We start from the raw sequence: 14,438 nt of genomic DNA, 5'->3' as shown, positions 1-14,438 counted from the left end.
ACATTCGGCTTTGCTTTTGCAAGGAGATCTTTGATGTTAGTCTTGGAGTAGGACATCTTAAAAGTAGAGAATTTACTTCTGTATTCTTCAATTTTATCTAGAAAACAGAAAACACTGTGTAAGTAAATGCCAAATATAAAGCTACAAGATCATCCAAGAAAAGCACGGACTTGTGGAAAATATTAATCCCTGAAGACCCACAAGTTTCACATAAAAAATTTTTATCACATTAAGATAATGCTGGAGCCAGCAACATGAGAAAGCAGAAGTTCAATCAAAATCCAGAGATACTTATTTGATCACCAGCTTTATCAGTTATCTAAGAGAGATAGAGAAATCTGCACCAACCTGTTCCTCATCAGTAACTACAAGGGAAACAGTAATAAATATCCCCAATTTGGATAGTCTAGCTTATAAATGTGATATCTCCTCAACTTCTTTTTAATGGGAGGTCCACAATTTAATTAAAATGATCACAGAATCACAGAATCACAGAGTGGCCGAGGTTGCAATGAACCTCTGAAGACCATTTAGTCCAGCCCCCTACTGAGCAAGATCACCTAGAGCACACTGCACAGGATGGCATCCAGGTAGGTTTTAAATATTTCCAGAGAAGGAGACTCCACAACCTCTCTGGGCAACCTGTTCCAGCGCTCTCTTACCTTCACAGTAAAGAAGTGCCCCCTCATACTCAGACGGAACCTCCTGTTCTTCAGTTTGTGCCTGTTGCCTCTTGTCCTGTCACTGGGCACAACTGAAAAGAGACCATCTCCATCCTTGTTACACCCTCTCCTCAGGTGTTCATATACGTTATTGAGGTCTCTTCTCAGTCTTCTCTTTTCCAGGCTAAGCAGGCCACGTTCTCTCAGCCTGTCCTCATATGACAGGTACTCCAGTCCTCTAATCATCTTTGTAGCCCTTCTCTGAACTCACTTCAGTAGTTCTATGTCCCTCTTGTACTGGGGAGCCCAGAACTGGACACAATATTCCAGGTGTGGCCTCACCAGGGCTGAGTAGAGGGGGACGATCACCTCCCTTGACCTGTTAGCAACACTTCTGAATGCAGTCCAGGATAGCATTGGCCTTCTTGGCCACAAGGGCACATTACTGCCACCCAGTCAGCCTGCTGTCCAATAGGACTTCTGGGTCCCTCTCTGCAGAGCTGATCTTCAGCAGGTCAGCCCCCAGCCTGTACTGGTGACTGGGGTTATTCCTCCCTAGGTGCAGTACCCTGAACTTGTCCTTGTTGAACTAAATGAGGTTCCTCTTGGCCCATCCCTGCAGCCTGTCAAGGTCCCTCTGAATGACAGCACAGCCCTTTGGGGTATCAGCCACTCTTCTGAGCTTTGTGTTATCAACCAACTTGCTGAGGGTGCACTCTGTTCCACGTCCAGGTCATTGATGAATAAATCAAACAACAGTGGACCCAGTACTAATACCTGGGAGACACCGCTAGCTACAGGCCTCCAACTAGATTCTGCACTACTGAGCACAACCCTCTGAGCTCTACCATCCAGCCAATTGCCAGTCCAACTCGCTGTCCACTCATCTAGGCTGCACTTCCTGAGCTTGATATAGAGAACAAACTAAAATCTTTTAGCCACGAGTACAGACATACATTTATCTGAGAGAATGAGGGTAAATCCTACATATTAACACCTGCACAAGCATCTGTTGATTATGACTAGAGCCTGCTCTCTTCCTTTTCTTCTGTGTCCATTTACAACAGCACTAGGTAAAAGAGGACTCTCAAATGCTTGGCACCAGAAGTTGAAGATATGAAATGCAAGTACATAGAGACAAAATAGCATCAAATATATGTTACCAGAACAATTCACTTTGTTGAAGAGTGGAAAGTGCATGACCGTAGGGCACAACTTGTTTCCTCGAAAGACATAACAATCAGAAGGGCTTTCCTTGTCCATTTTCTGCTTCTCTATCTTGGGAAATGGAATATCATTTTTCTGGCAATAGTCAGCAGCTTTCTTGACAGTCTGAGACACAAACAAGATAAAAGATGTATACAATTTCTCTGTTTGTTTTTGAAAACCTAGAATAAATCAATCCTATCTCCAGTAATAAAATTAATTTGTACCAAATGATGATAATTTCTTAGACAACAGTAAATTATAACCTAAATTATGTATAAAAATCAAAGTTTTCTTCAGTTCTCTGAGGAATTGACTGAATCAAGAATATAAATGAAAATCTAGCACTTGCTTCTGGAGTCACTTCTACCAAGAATCTTTGTTTAACAAATTACAGCTATGTCCAGAAAGGCTGATGCTGAAAGATATCAAAATTAAAGGGTCTTGACATCTATACAACAGTCTGAAGATATGACCAGGTTCACAAACTTCACAGGGGTGGCAGCCGTGCGGGCGCTGACATAAATAGAAAAGTTGGCATGCTGGACAGTGAAACAGTTCAGCGCAACTACCGACACCCTCTCTCAAATGATGGATGATATGGTCAGTCTACGACACTCAGTGTTGCAGAATCGGGCAGCCATTGACTTTTTGCTGCTGGCCCAAGGACACGGTTGCAAGGACTTTGAAGGAATGTGCTGTTTTAATTTGTCAGATCATAGTGAGTCGATCCATAAAAGGTTGGATTGGCTAAAAGAACACGTGAATAGAATATGAGTGAATGTTAACCCGTTTGATACCTGGTTGAAATCCTTGTTTGGTGACCTTTTTCCTTGGCTTGTATCCCTTATTAAGGAGGGTTTGAGATTGCTGCTTATTATACTGCTGATAATCATTGTTGTCAAGATAACTTATTGTATTATGAAAGGGGTAACAAAGATGACGAATGGGGCCCTGCTTGTACAAAAAGAAAAAGAGGGAATTGTTGAAGAATGGCTCAAAGAGCAAGGGCACGGGTCCCTAGAGGAGTTGTACAAGCAAGTCAATGAAAACACAGAGTTTATAGCCATGGAGTAGGTTGGATGAGAAGCACTTGTGTGAAAAATGCAAGGGCAGTCTGTCCTTGAGAGAGAGATAAACAGGTGGATCTGAGGCCCAGGAAGATAAGGAAGTAGCTTATGCGCTCATATTGAGCTGATCACTTGCTTCCCCGCGCCGAACGTGACAGGTCCCTGCACCTGCAGGAAAGGAGCTGAATTTATTACTTCCAAGTTTGTTTGGGGGGTGGGGGGAAGGCAGGCTGGGGGGGTGGAGGAAGAAGAAAAGTAATGTTTAACACAAGGACTGAGTCATTGTCATGTTGCATCATGCTAGTTACCACAAATCCTAGGGATTCATGATTTACAGACTGGTGGCTTTGGTTGCTCCACCTTAGCAACACTGCCCATATTCCCATAACTGCCATCGAATGTTATCATTTGAACAAGACTTCTTATGCTAAAAACATTCATAAATACTGTGTACATCCAAAGGCAATAAAAAGACCAGTGTTAGCCTAAACATGTATACAAGTAGTATACTACTACCGTATAACTGTTTAGGCTAACACTGGTCTTTTGCTGGCTATTAATGGTTAGTTGACTCAGATTGATTTGATAATTTATATCAGAAAGCAGTTTGGAGTTCCCAGCATTCTGCTTCTTAAGAAGAGAATGGAAGTTTTATGATAAAGCGTGAATAACCCTTTGGTATAACACCCAATTGTTAACAACCTAATTTCAAAATTATTCAAAAGGTAACAAACAGGTATATTGTGTATACAAAACAAACTGAAATATTCATTCTGGAGTGCTGCCGCCTCAGGAGCACACAAGACACCAGCCTGGCTGCACGAGGCCTTTGGCAGCTAATGCTCATTGCACCAGAAGTGAGGACTGAGCTGAAGAGCTGGGCAGTGTGGGGAGGTTTGGCAGACACTGCTTGGGCAGGAGCAGTTCTGCTGAGGGATTTGCAGCACTGTCCTTGGGGGCAGCGAGTGCTGGGCACAGCCTATACAAGCCTGCGGCGAGGAATGACGCTCCCCGACCCGCTTACCCTTCCCGTTCAGGCGCTGTTGGGAACAAGGCGTGGAGGCTGCACTGGCTGCAGCAACGCAGTCTGTATGCAGACGCTTCCTTGCCCACTGCCACTTTCGCTTCCGAGGTGGGACTTGGCGGGAGAGGGGTCCCGCCAAGTGGGGGTCCCTGCCCCCACTAAGTGCCGTCCACCGGGGATGTCCCCACGCTCCTCCTCACCCCGCAGCCCCCCAGGCTTCCCGACACGCACGGCCCATGCGACCCCCACCGCCCCCAGGGCAGCCAGACCCTCCGGCCGCACAGCAGGAGCTGGGCGTCCCCGACGGCCTCTCCCCGCCCCTGCCCGCCTTCCCCTGCCTGTCCATCCGCCCTTGCGTCCCTCCGACTCTCTCCACATTGCAGACGCTTCTCCAGCTACGTAGCCCTGCATCTTCCCGTTTGCCTGAACATCTCTTGCTCGGTCTCTCCATCTCTTCCTCTTCTGCCTCTTCAGTGCATCTGATTGTCTGTCTCTCCCAGCTGACGACCCCGGCTGTTACTCTGGTGAGTGCCTGCTTGTTTGTTCTACGTTTTGTTATTTGCTCCCTGTTGTCTGTTCATTGTCCTCCATCACTGGGAAGAGCTTGCTCCTGTTCAAGCCATCCCTCTGCCCATCACTCAGCCCTACTTCCGCAAGGAAGAAGAAAGAAAACACCCTATTTGGTTTCTTTGTCCACACTGTCAGCATAATGGTGGGGTGGGGATTTTTCTGATGCTGCTGACCCTGCCACCCCAGAACAGGAGAAAGTGAGGCAAGTGTATTGTAATCAGAGAAACTTATATGGGTGGCTTTGGGATACAGGTGGGGGAGTCCCATTCACCTCTAGGCACTTGGGCAGAAGGCAACCAAACATAACTTACCTGCACACTCCCCCCAGTGCCTTTCTGGGATTTGCTCTGTCACCATGGAATACCTGACCCTGCCTTCATTTCTCTCTCTGCCATTTTCCCCCACATTGCCTGGCCTTTCAGCCTGTCCTTGCAAGCTACTCCATGAATATACCCTCACAGGTGCTGTCTCTTGTGCAGCAGCATTCACACAATACTGCCTGTGGTGGGTCTGCACTCATCCCTTCTAAAATGGACCCTTCCACCTATCCATCCATTGTTCCATCTATTCATCTACTTCAACAAAAAATCTCCTGTCTCTCTTTGTCCATCTCTTCATCTTTCTGTCCCAAAATGGATCCCATCTGCCATCCTGTTCATCCAGACATGGATTGTTCATCACAATAAAATTACAGACAGCTACTCTTGCTTTCCTCTGTCTCCTGTTGCTATCCCTCAGTTCTCTTCAAGATTCTCCCATGATGGGAATGGGATGCAGACCTCTTCACTGCAGAGTCATTGCACAGGATTTCTGAATCCCTGGGTTTGCTCTGGCTGTACCTGGTGGGTACCTGGTGGCCTTCAGCCACACACATAGGACTGGGGAAACAGCAAGGAATCTTCACCAGATAAAGGCTACCTGGTGGTATCTCCTCTTACAAGAGACCCCTTCCTGTCTACAGGTCTCCAGAGATGTGGCGTGAGAGCTTTGGACTTCTAGAAAAATCCTACGTCAGTGGCGGTGAGCTGTGGATCAGACAGGGATATTTTGGGAATGCTCCCAAAGGAGGGTAAAGAAAGAGGGAGGGTAGGCTGGATCTTCCCAGAGGGAAACAAGGATTGGAATGGTCAAGGGGTCTACAAGATCAGGGTGGGGGACAGAGGTATGGAGGAAAAAGGAAGCTGAAATGTAGAAGTGGACACTGTTCTGTGGCAGGCTCATGCTAGACCTTCAACAATGTTAAACATGATCCATGGATAAAGACTTAGGATGCCCTTTTGCCATTGGGAGGGGAGAATCTGTCATTGTGTGCTATTCATTGGCCACCTAGTTTTAATTTCCTGGGTGGGAACACACACTTGAAGCAGCTCCAACCCTCTCCTTGTGTCATTCATGTGTGCTGATGGAAAGGTTGCATCTCTCCCAACAGCACCAGCATCCTTTTTGCTGGGGAAGGATCTCCATATACCCCTGTGCCCAGTACCTCTCTGTAGTGCAGTGGTGGATGTTGCCATCCAGGACTATGTGGCTGATGTGGCCTCTGAACTGATCTACCAGAACAAGAGTCGTACCTCCTCAGAAGTCATCTTTGTCTTCCCCCTCGCCCCCCACATGACCATCTACTCTTTCCAGGCCTTAAATGAGGATGCCAAGGTTCAGGCCTTGCTGCAGGATGAGGTACCAGCATTCAGGAAGGAATGGGGGGAAACACCAGACGGGCATGGAATGAGCAGCCCATGGTCTGCCTGGGGATCAGCTTTTTGTCCCTCCCCTTTCCGTCCAGACCCAGCAGCTGCACAAGGCTACAAAGGGCCAGGAGAACTGGGAGTACCTTCAGCATCAGTCTGAGCAGTCAGGCGAGGTGTTTGCCTGCTTCCTGGGTTCCTTGTCCCCTGGCAAGGAGATGGTTGTGACCTTACGCTATGTCCAAGAGCTGCCACGGAAGCTAGGTGGAGCAGCCCAGTTTTTGTTGCCAGCCACGCTGCATCCTCACTGGAACTACTACAGTGAGTAGCCCCATAAGGAACCTTCCCTCCCAGTCACACACTCTACAGAAGGACCAGAGCTTCCTCTTTACTTTACAAGCAGATCTAATGCAACCTTTCTTTGTATCCACAAAGAAAGAGACACAAATTTTCCCCCATGCAACCCATGAGCAGATCCACTCTTGTGTCCCTTGAAACGGATCCACACCTTCCCCACACATTTCACATAAACAGACGCTGGAACCCCTCTGTACATTTTATCAACCATCCCTAGTTATCCCCATATGTCTTATACATAGATGCCAAATCCCATATGCACTCAAGAGAGAGACTGTGTCATTGTCAGTACCATGTTTCTCCCTGCAGCCTGGAATTGTCTCAATAACAAGCCTCACTATAGCCTGCTGCTCACCGCCAGCCTGAAGTCACCCCGTGGTGTGGTCAATGCCGAGGCCAACTGTGCTCTTACTCCTTTGATCTACACTGCCCAGGACCACAGCGCTGCACAGGTATGGCCTCCTGAGGGCCAGGATCCTGGAGATACTGGGCAAGTGGTGTCATCACTGATGGCCTCCTGAGGGCCAGGATCCTGGGGATAGTGGGCAAGTGGCATCATCACTGAGAAAAAGGAGATGCACTGGGATTGGTGCTTGTGCTCCTGGCCTAATGCTGGGCCTGGGCCTCTTCCTCCTGTGTATGACCAGGCATCCCTTCTCTAGGTCTCACTGGCTGAGACCCCTCCAAGAGATGATTTTGAGCTGCTCGTGTATTATGGAGACCCCACTGAAGTCAGTGCTGTGGTGGAGAAGGGAGACCCTGGGGCCCCCGTTGGTGAGTTCATCAGGGGAGGGAGCATGGGGGCACCTCTGAGTAACAGGAGTCATTGAGGCACAGGAGGACACTGGGGACTGTAGGGTGAGAGGCTTCATTGGACAAAGATAGGAGGCATTCAGATGGGATAGTGTGTGTCCTAGGGTTCCACAGTGAGGTGCTGGGGACATTGTGATGAGGTATTAGATGTGCCAGGATGGCTATGAGGACCCCTATATTAGGGCTTACTGGGTAACCTGTATTGGAGCCACTGGGCTGGAGTACTGGGGGCAATGTGTTGTGCAGCTTGTGTACGTTACAGTAGGGTAACAAGGCACCAGTGTGGGTTATCAGGATCTCAGGGATGGTGTAAGCTGAGGGCACAATGAGGATCAGAACCAGGATGAGGAGAGGGGTCTCTAACTGGGCCTAACTGGGCTTTATCCCCACCCTATACCTCCTCCAGGCTCCCTGCTTAGTGACCCCCTCGTGTTGGTGACTCTGTCACCCAGCATCCCTGATGCAGTGCCTGGGCAGTGCCAGTCTGGGGAGTTCATCTTCCTTCTGGACACCACTTTCCTTGAGTGTGCGCAGGTACCTCCACAGAGCAGGGACCAAACTCAAGTTGGGGAGCAAGCTGAGAGGGAACAAAGCCAGGGCAGGTGTTTGAGACACGGACATGGGGGGGGGGGGGAGACAGGGGGAAACAGGGTGGGTAGGGGCAATGGTGGGGTCTGAAAGGGTCCTGGAATATCTTGGGTGCCTAGGAGAGGTCAGGACACTGGCTGGGGTCACTGGGGTCATCCAGAGGAGTCCAGAGGCTTTAGTCAGACCAAGATAAGGGCAAGGGCATCTGTATCCACCACTGGTACCTCCTAAGACCTGCCTGCAGTTTCTTTCCACAGGAATCCCTGCTCTTCCTTCTCAAAAGCCTCCCCCTGGGCTGCTACTTCAACATCTACTGCTATGGAGCAACATCTGTGGGCATCTATCCGTGAGCAAACATGGGGCAGGCTGGGTGTTATGTGTCTGGATTAGATGCTGGCGAGTAGGGCTGGATGCTGTGGGGCTTGACCGGTTGCTGTGAGGCAGAGCAAGATGCTGGAGGATAGGTCTGGATGTTCTGAAATAGGCAGATTGGTATGGGGCAAGGCTGGGTACTGGAGTGCATGGCTGGGTGCTGGAGGGCAGGACTGGATTCTGGGGACAGGATCTTTGTGGCACCATGGGAGAGCATTTATTGGGGTTCTGTTGAGCAAAATGTTGTAGGAACTATGAGGCAAGGTCTCTTTAAGACCTCCTATGGGGCAGGATCTTGCAGAAGATATAGCTATGGGGGTGAGTCTCGGGGAGCACCACGGCCAGCACAGGGTGATGTGCTCTGCAAACATGTTGTGCCTGCTGTAGGCAAAGTGTTGAATATACCCAAGACAACCTGACCAAGGCAATGCAACGCATCCCGTCCACCAGCTCTCGTCTGGGTGATGCTGACCTGCTTGGAACTCTTCGCACAATCTACAATACGCCTCAGCCCCACGGACATGCACGACAGGTCTGGGCACAGGAGCATGGAGGAGTGGTGGGATAGGTGTCCCCGAGGAGCACAGAGTGTGGGGGGAAAGAGTGACACAAGGGGCATGCTGGTCCAAGGTGAACAGACTATGTGGGGGAAAGGAAAAAAAGGTGGGTCCATATCTCGGGGGGGTTCTGTCCCCTGAGAGAATGGGTATCTCTCCTTGGGGGTAGTCTCTCTACAGGGTCTCTCTCACCTGGGTCCCTTCTGGGGACCTGCTGTCCCCATTTTGGGGTCTTGTGCAAGGTGTCACCATTCATTTATGTCTCCTATCTCCCAGCTCTTCATCTTCATGACTGGGCTACCTCCTGACAAGGAAGCCATTGCTGCTGAGGTCTGCCATCATCGCAACAGCCACCGGTAATTGGAACTCTCTGCCCCCAGTCCTTAGTCATCCCTTGATCCCCTCCCATCATTGATGAGGGCCCCTGTTCACCTGTCTGAATCCTTGAACCCCTTCAGTGTCCCAGAGACCCTTCCCACCCTGCGCAGCTCTGTCCTGTGTCAAGCCTCCACAGGGGAGTCTTTACTTAATACTCCCACACCCAAGGCACCCATCACAAAGTGAGGAGGGATTTGTACACCCTGATGTGCCCACAAGCTCTGCCCCAGCCCCACCATACTGGTCCCAGCTCTGCCCCAAGCTCCAGCTCTTCCCTGCCACCTCCTGTCTAACCCCAGCTCCAACCCCAATTCCTCACTCCACTCCTTACTCTTCCTCCTGCCCCTTGTTCTGCATCCTAGATTTGTTCCCCTGCCTAAAACTCCATCCTGTCTTCTCCAACTCTTTTCCTACATGCATGCATCCATCTCTGGCTCCTATTTCTGACACCTTTCTCTGCTTCCACCATAGGTGTTTCTCCTTCTGCTTCTCTGAGGACAGTGCTGCCCTGGCCATGACTCTGGCCAGGGAGACAAGGGGTGAAGCTACCTACGTCAAATCTGACAAAGAACTGGTAGTTGTGGTAGGAACCCAGGAGCCCTGGTTCGTGCCCTTCTTTCCACAGATACACTACTTTCCAGTAACCCTGGCACCTGGACTGCCCACCTGTGGTAGCCAAGACCCAGCTGCCCCAAGGAACCCAGGCACCCAGGCTTCCCCTAACTCTCTACCCCACTGCCCCACCCCACAGAAAACCCAGATGCCTGAACTTCTCCCCCCCATGGTTCACAGACCTGACTTCTACCAAGGAAGCCATCTGGCACCCCACACATCCCCGTGCTATCCAAGGAATTTGGACAGAGGGGCCGTATGCTGAACTCTAATGGAGCTGCCAAAGTGTGGTGTCTTGCCCTTTCTACCCAGGTGCTGAACTGCTTGAAAAGAGCCCTTAAGCCAGCAGCTGAGGGAGTCTCTCTGAGCTGGACTCTGCCCCTTGGCCTGGAGGCTGAGGTGCTGGGAGGCACACCTCGGTCCATCTTTCAGGGTGAACACGTCCATCTCTATGCAAAGATCCGTGGAGAAGCCCAGGTGAGAGCTGCCACTATGGTTATTTCCAGTTACTTCCTAATAACCTTGCATTAACTACTAGTAATCTCTGAGTAATTTCCCAGTACCTCCCAGCAGCAATCATGTATTTCCAGTAACCTCCAGTACTTTTCCATGTGTTACCAGGATACGAAAGTGGCCACCGGTGTCTTGACCTTGCAGTTCAGCCTGAATGGCCAGAATGTCGTTCACACGATCCCGTTCCCACTATGCCCACAGGGAGATGGCCGGTGAGAGCCTGTCCTACACATGGACTCCAGCTGAGAAAGGAAACAGATAGCTTGTTTATTCATTCCCACCTTCCAAGTACCATCCCAAACTGGGAGAGAACCCAAGTGTCCAAGCATGCTCTCCTTCCCTGCTTGGAACCCACAGGGATAGGACCCATGAACCTGGACCTCATTTCATTGCAGACAGGGGACCCATGCATCCACATCTTCCCTCTACCCATTCTTACCCCTGAAGGGAGAGAACCTAGGTGTCCAGGACCAATCTCTGTCCACCTTTCTCCAGCACGGAGAAAAGCCAGGTAGTTGGGCCTCACCCCACTCTGTCCCCAGGCTGGCAGGTCATCGTCTGGCTGCAAGGTGCTTGCTCGGGATGTTGTTGGCAGACGTTGTGAGTGGGTCAGGGGATGAACCAAGGCAACGTGCAGTCGAGATCAGCCTGACTTCAGGGATCATCTGCCCCTTCACCAGTTATGTGGGGGTTCGCACATCTCAGTGGGTTACCTGGTACCAAGGTAAGGAAAGATGCTTGGGGGAAAGATCTGGAGGGGTTTCTCCATGGGATGTTCTCATTCCACAGGAGCCAGAACCCCAACCACAGGGCACCCCCAGTCTCATGGGGTAGGCCCCATCACCACCAGGTACTCCTTTCCCATGGGCTTAATTAAGTCTCTTTCCCTGTTTCCTTCAAAGGGCCCCTGGCACTGCTACCACCCCACCAGTCACTGGTTGCCTGCCAGATCCTTCAGCTACGTGGCTCCACTTGCAGCTCTTCTTGCTTTCCTAAGAGCATCTTCATCCCACCTGGCTGGCTGACTGCAGTACAGGAGTCATGGTTTGCCATGCAGCGTCTAACCCATGACATTGCTGCCTTGGCTCAGAATGGGGCTCACTCAAAAGGTATGGAATCTTGATCCAGACAGGAGATTTAGGGATTAATTAAATGTCCGACAAGAGGGTTATGTTGTTACTCTCCATGTTTGCTCTTGGTCTGAAAACTAATGAATTTTGCCTTTAACCTTTCCCCTAATCATGCTTAAAGCTTAAAGTCCTTCAGCAATTATGGGACCCAGGTCAGGGACACCCAGAGACAGGTCAGGACCAGTGCTGCATCATGAATGCACATTTGGATGAGATGTTCTAAGGATATCAAGAGAGGGTTTGGGGACATGGCTGGGCAGGAAAGCTAGGAGAATTAGGATGAATTAGGGACGTCCAGAAAGGGTTGATGATAGGAATATTTTGGAGATATGCAGGGAGGTCCTCAGCCTGCAGGTAATTGCTCAGAGCACAGTGTTTTGGGCATTTTCTCAGAGCACAGGGGAGTAGAGAGGGGCCAGCTTTCCTGTGATTCCTTAAACCCTCCAGTTTACATTTTTTCCCACAGCACCTAAACCACCGCCACCATCTATTTATTCTCTCGAGTGTGTGGATCCCAAATTTGTTTTGTCCTCTCAAATTTTTGGGCCATGGGTCAGCAAAGCCATTGATGAGTGTCAGGAGCTGGTCGCACTGCAGAATGTAGATGGCTCTTGGACCCTCAGCTCAAGCTTAGCTTCTGCACTGCAAGTCGATGAGGCTGAAATCAAGGGAAAGATGCCTGGTGAGGTAAGGAGATAATCCTTTGTGGTGCCAGCGTGTAGACTTGGGGCAGTGGGAACACCTTGGCTGGTGGAACCCCTTGGAATCCCAGGGCACCCAGAGGTGAGTGAAGGGGTCAGGAACCAGAGTCACAAAGGAAGAGGTGCTCAACAATGTGAGCGGGTCTGAGTCATTGTTCTTCTACAGGTCACAGAGCCAAGCATCTGGGCCACAGTACTGGCTGTGACCTGGCTGCAGAAGAAAAACAGGTATTATCAAGACCTATGTGAGTTGCTGGAGGCCAAGGCTGTGACCTGGCTGTGCAGCCGAGCTGGTGAGTCTTGTTTTCCAGATCTCCACAGAATGGCTTCCTCCCTGCTCTCTCCAGTGAGGCCTGCTAGAGGCCTAATAGTGGACCTCTTCAGGACCACTATTTCCTGGGAGTCCTGTGTCCCCTTTCTTCTTTCTGCCTGTGGACCTTTCTTCCTGCCTTACTCCCATGGTGCCCCTATCTCTCCCTCATTGCAGCGTCCCAGCTGGACAAATGCCTGGAGGCAGCCAACACCCTCCTCGAGAGCAGCGTGGAGCTTGTTGCAGGAAGAACGGCCGAAAACATGACAGACACTAGTATGGTCGGATCATGCTCCATTTTATTACCTGAATAGCCTGACTTTTATAGTGAACTTAACAGGGGCAGATAGTGTCTCACACAAGATTATTGGTCAAAAGCACTCAAACAACTACAAGAAAACAACCCCCTTGTGATTAGCAGTCACGTAGACCTTGTCCTTGAAGCCAACTACTGGCAACAATATTTTTCTAAATTCCTCAGCTGGGTGATGTGGGAACACTGTCATGGGAACTTCTCATAGTCGTCCTGGTAGCTTGGTTTGCTCAGCTGCAGCAAGCCATGGGATCTTTGCTGTTTTAAAAATCCCTCAACAGGAGCTGAGTGTTTTTAGGCTCTGAGCACAACACATGCCTTGTGCTGCAGACCATCAGCATCTGTGGAATAAAACAGGACCACAAAACACAGCTTAAATTTACCTGCCATGCTGGGATCCCACTGCTGATGTCAGTTGGGGTTTTACGTAACAGATGAACCCTCACTGCTTTTCAGATATCTTCTACTAGGTGAGCTGCATTTGTAGCATGCTGAACTCCTGAACAGTTCACAGCCTCCGGCATGTTTGGTTTGGGTGGGAGTGAGAGTTGGAGATAGCCTCTTCTAATTGTGCCTGTCATCAGCATCTCCAGACATGGTCCATCGTGGGCTAACAGAAACATGTTAGAGTGTGGGTGAATCACCATTTTGAGTCGCCTAGCCATCCCAGGATTTCTATGGACCACCTAGTTGTTTTCCTTCATCTTCATTTCCCTCTAAAGTCTTCACAGTCATGGGGAGGGAATCATCAGGGTTGTTATTATGCTCATCTGCAATGCTGGGAAAACCCTAGGAAGGGGCCCGTTTCTGTGTCCTTGTGTCGACTGGGACAGAGTAAATGTTCTTCATAGGAGCTGGTATAGTGTTGTGTTTTGGATTTAGGATGAGAATAATGTTGATAAAACAACAATGTTTTAGTTGTTGTGGAACAGTGCTTATACTAAGACACGGATTTTTCAGCTTCTCACTCTAGCCTGCCATTGAGGAGGCTGGGGGTGCACAAGAAACTGGGCTGGGAGTGGACAGAATTAGGACAGCTAACCCAAACAGCCAAAAGGATATTCCATACCATATGATGTCACGCTGAATAATAAATATGGGATGGCTGGCCAGAGTGAGGGCTGGGGCCACTGCTTGGGGATGGCATGGGAAGGGCATCAGTCAGCAGGTGATGAGTGATGCATTGTGCATCACTTGCTTTCCATATCCTCTTATCATTATTATTTATATTTGTTAATACTATTTTTACTACTATTACTATTATTATTATTTTTCCTTCATTTTCTGTCCTATTAAACTGTCTTTATCTCAACCAACAAGCTTTTATCATTTTTTTCCCCAATTCTACCCCCCATCCTACTGTGTGTGTGTTTTGTGTGCGTTTTTGGAAGGGGGGTGGGGTGGGAGGAGGGTGGTGAGTGAACATCTGTGTGGTCCTTACCTGCCTGCTGGGTTAAACCACAACACTCAAGACATGGACTTTCCCTGGGCAGACAGTGAGGCACATTCCGGGTATTTACTACAAGAATGCGCTAGGTGATGCTCCTTGCTCACTTAACCATCACTCAGCCACCTAC

General features: G+C 49.5%; 1 protein-coding gene across 5 annotated transcripts; it reads left to right on the top strand.

The window, feature by feature from the left end:
- The first annotated feature begins 4,302 nt into the window (after positions 1-4,302).
- LOC311423066 (von Willebrand factor A domain-containing protein 5A-like) lies at positions 4,303-14,180 on the top strand. 5 transcript variants are annotated; one of them, XM_084496645.1, is made up of 19 exons: positions 4,325-4,403; positions 4,463-4,486; positions 5,494-5,552; positions 5,962-6,209; positions 6,289-6,538; positions 6,884-7,026; positions 7,237-7,348; positions 7,794-7,921; positions 8,233-8,321; positions 8,735-8,879; positions 9,181-9,260; positions 9,754-9,865; positions 10,207-10,371; positions 10,516-10,619; positions 10,950-11,131; positions 11,310-11,516; positions 12,004-12,224; positions 12,405-12,531; positions 12,726-14,180. In XM_084496645.1, exons 3-19 carry the CDS (start codon positions 5,504-5,506, stop codon positions 12,860-12,862), a joined length of 2,499 nt encoding a protein of 832 aa, XP_084352771.1. In that variant the 5' UTR covers positions 4,325-4,403; positions 4,463-4,486; positions 5,494-5,503; the 3' UTR covers positions 12,863-14,180. The 5 variants fall into 5 exon arrangements, with proteins under 5 accessions (XP_084352772.1, XP_084352770.1, XP_084352773.1 ...); XM_084496646.1 differs by having other exon boundaries at positions 4,303-4,486; positions 6,316-6,538; XM_084496644.1 differs by having other exon boundaries at positions 4,303-4,486.
- Positions 14,181-14,438: the final 258 nt, after the last annotated feature.

Source organism: Aythya ferina, assembly GCF_964211825.1.
Source record: "Aythya ferina genome assembly, chromosome: 23".
NCBI lineage: Eukaryota > Metazoa > Chordata > Aves > Anseriformes > Anatidae > Aythya > Aythya ferina.
This window is presented reverse-complemented; position numbering and strand designations above follow the sequence as displayed.

Coding starts and splice junctions, on each gene's coding strand:
- LOC311423066 (XM_084496644.1), top strand. CDS start 5,504: ATGTGGCGTGAGAGCTTTGGACTTCTAGAAAAATCCTACGTCAGTGGC. Junction 8,880..9,180: donor CCCACGGACATGCACGACAG/GTCTGGGCACAG, acceptor CCTATCTCCCAG/CTCTTCATCTTCATGACTGG. Junction 10,620..10,949: donor TGCCCACAGGGAGATGGCCG/GTGAGAGCCTGT, acceptor CTCTGTCCCCAG/GCTGGCAGGTCATCGTCTGG.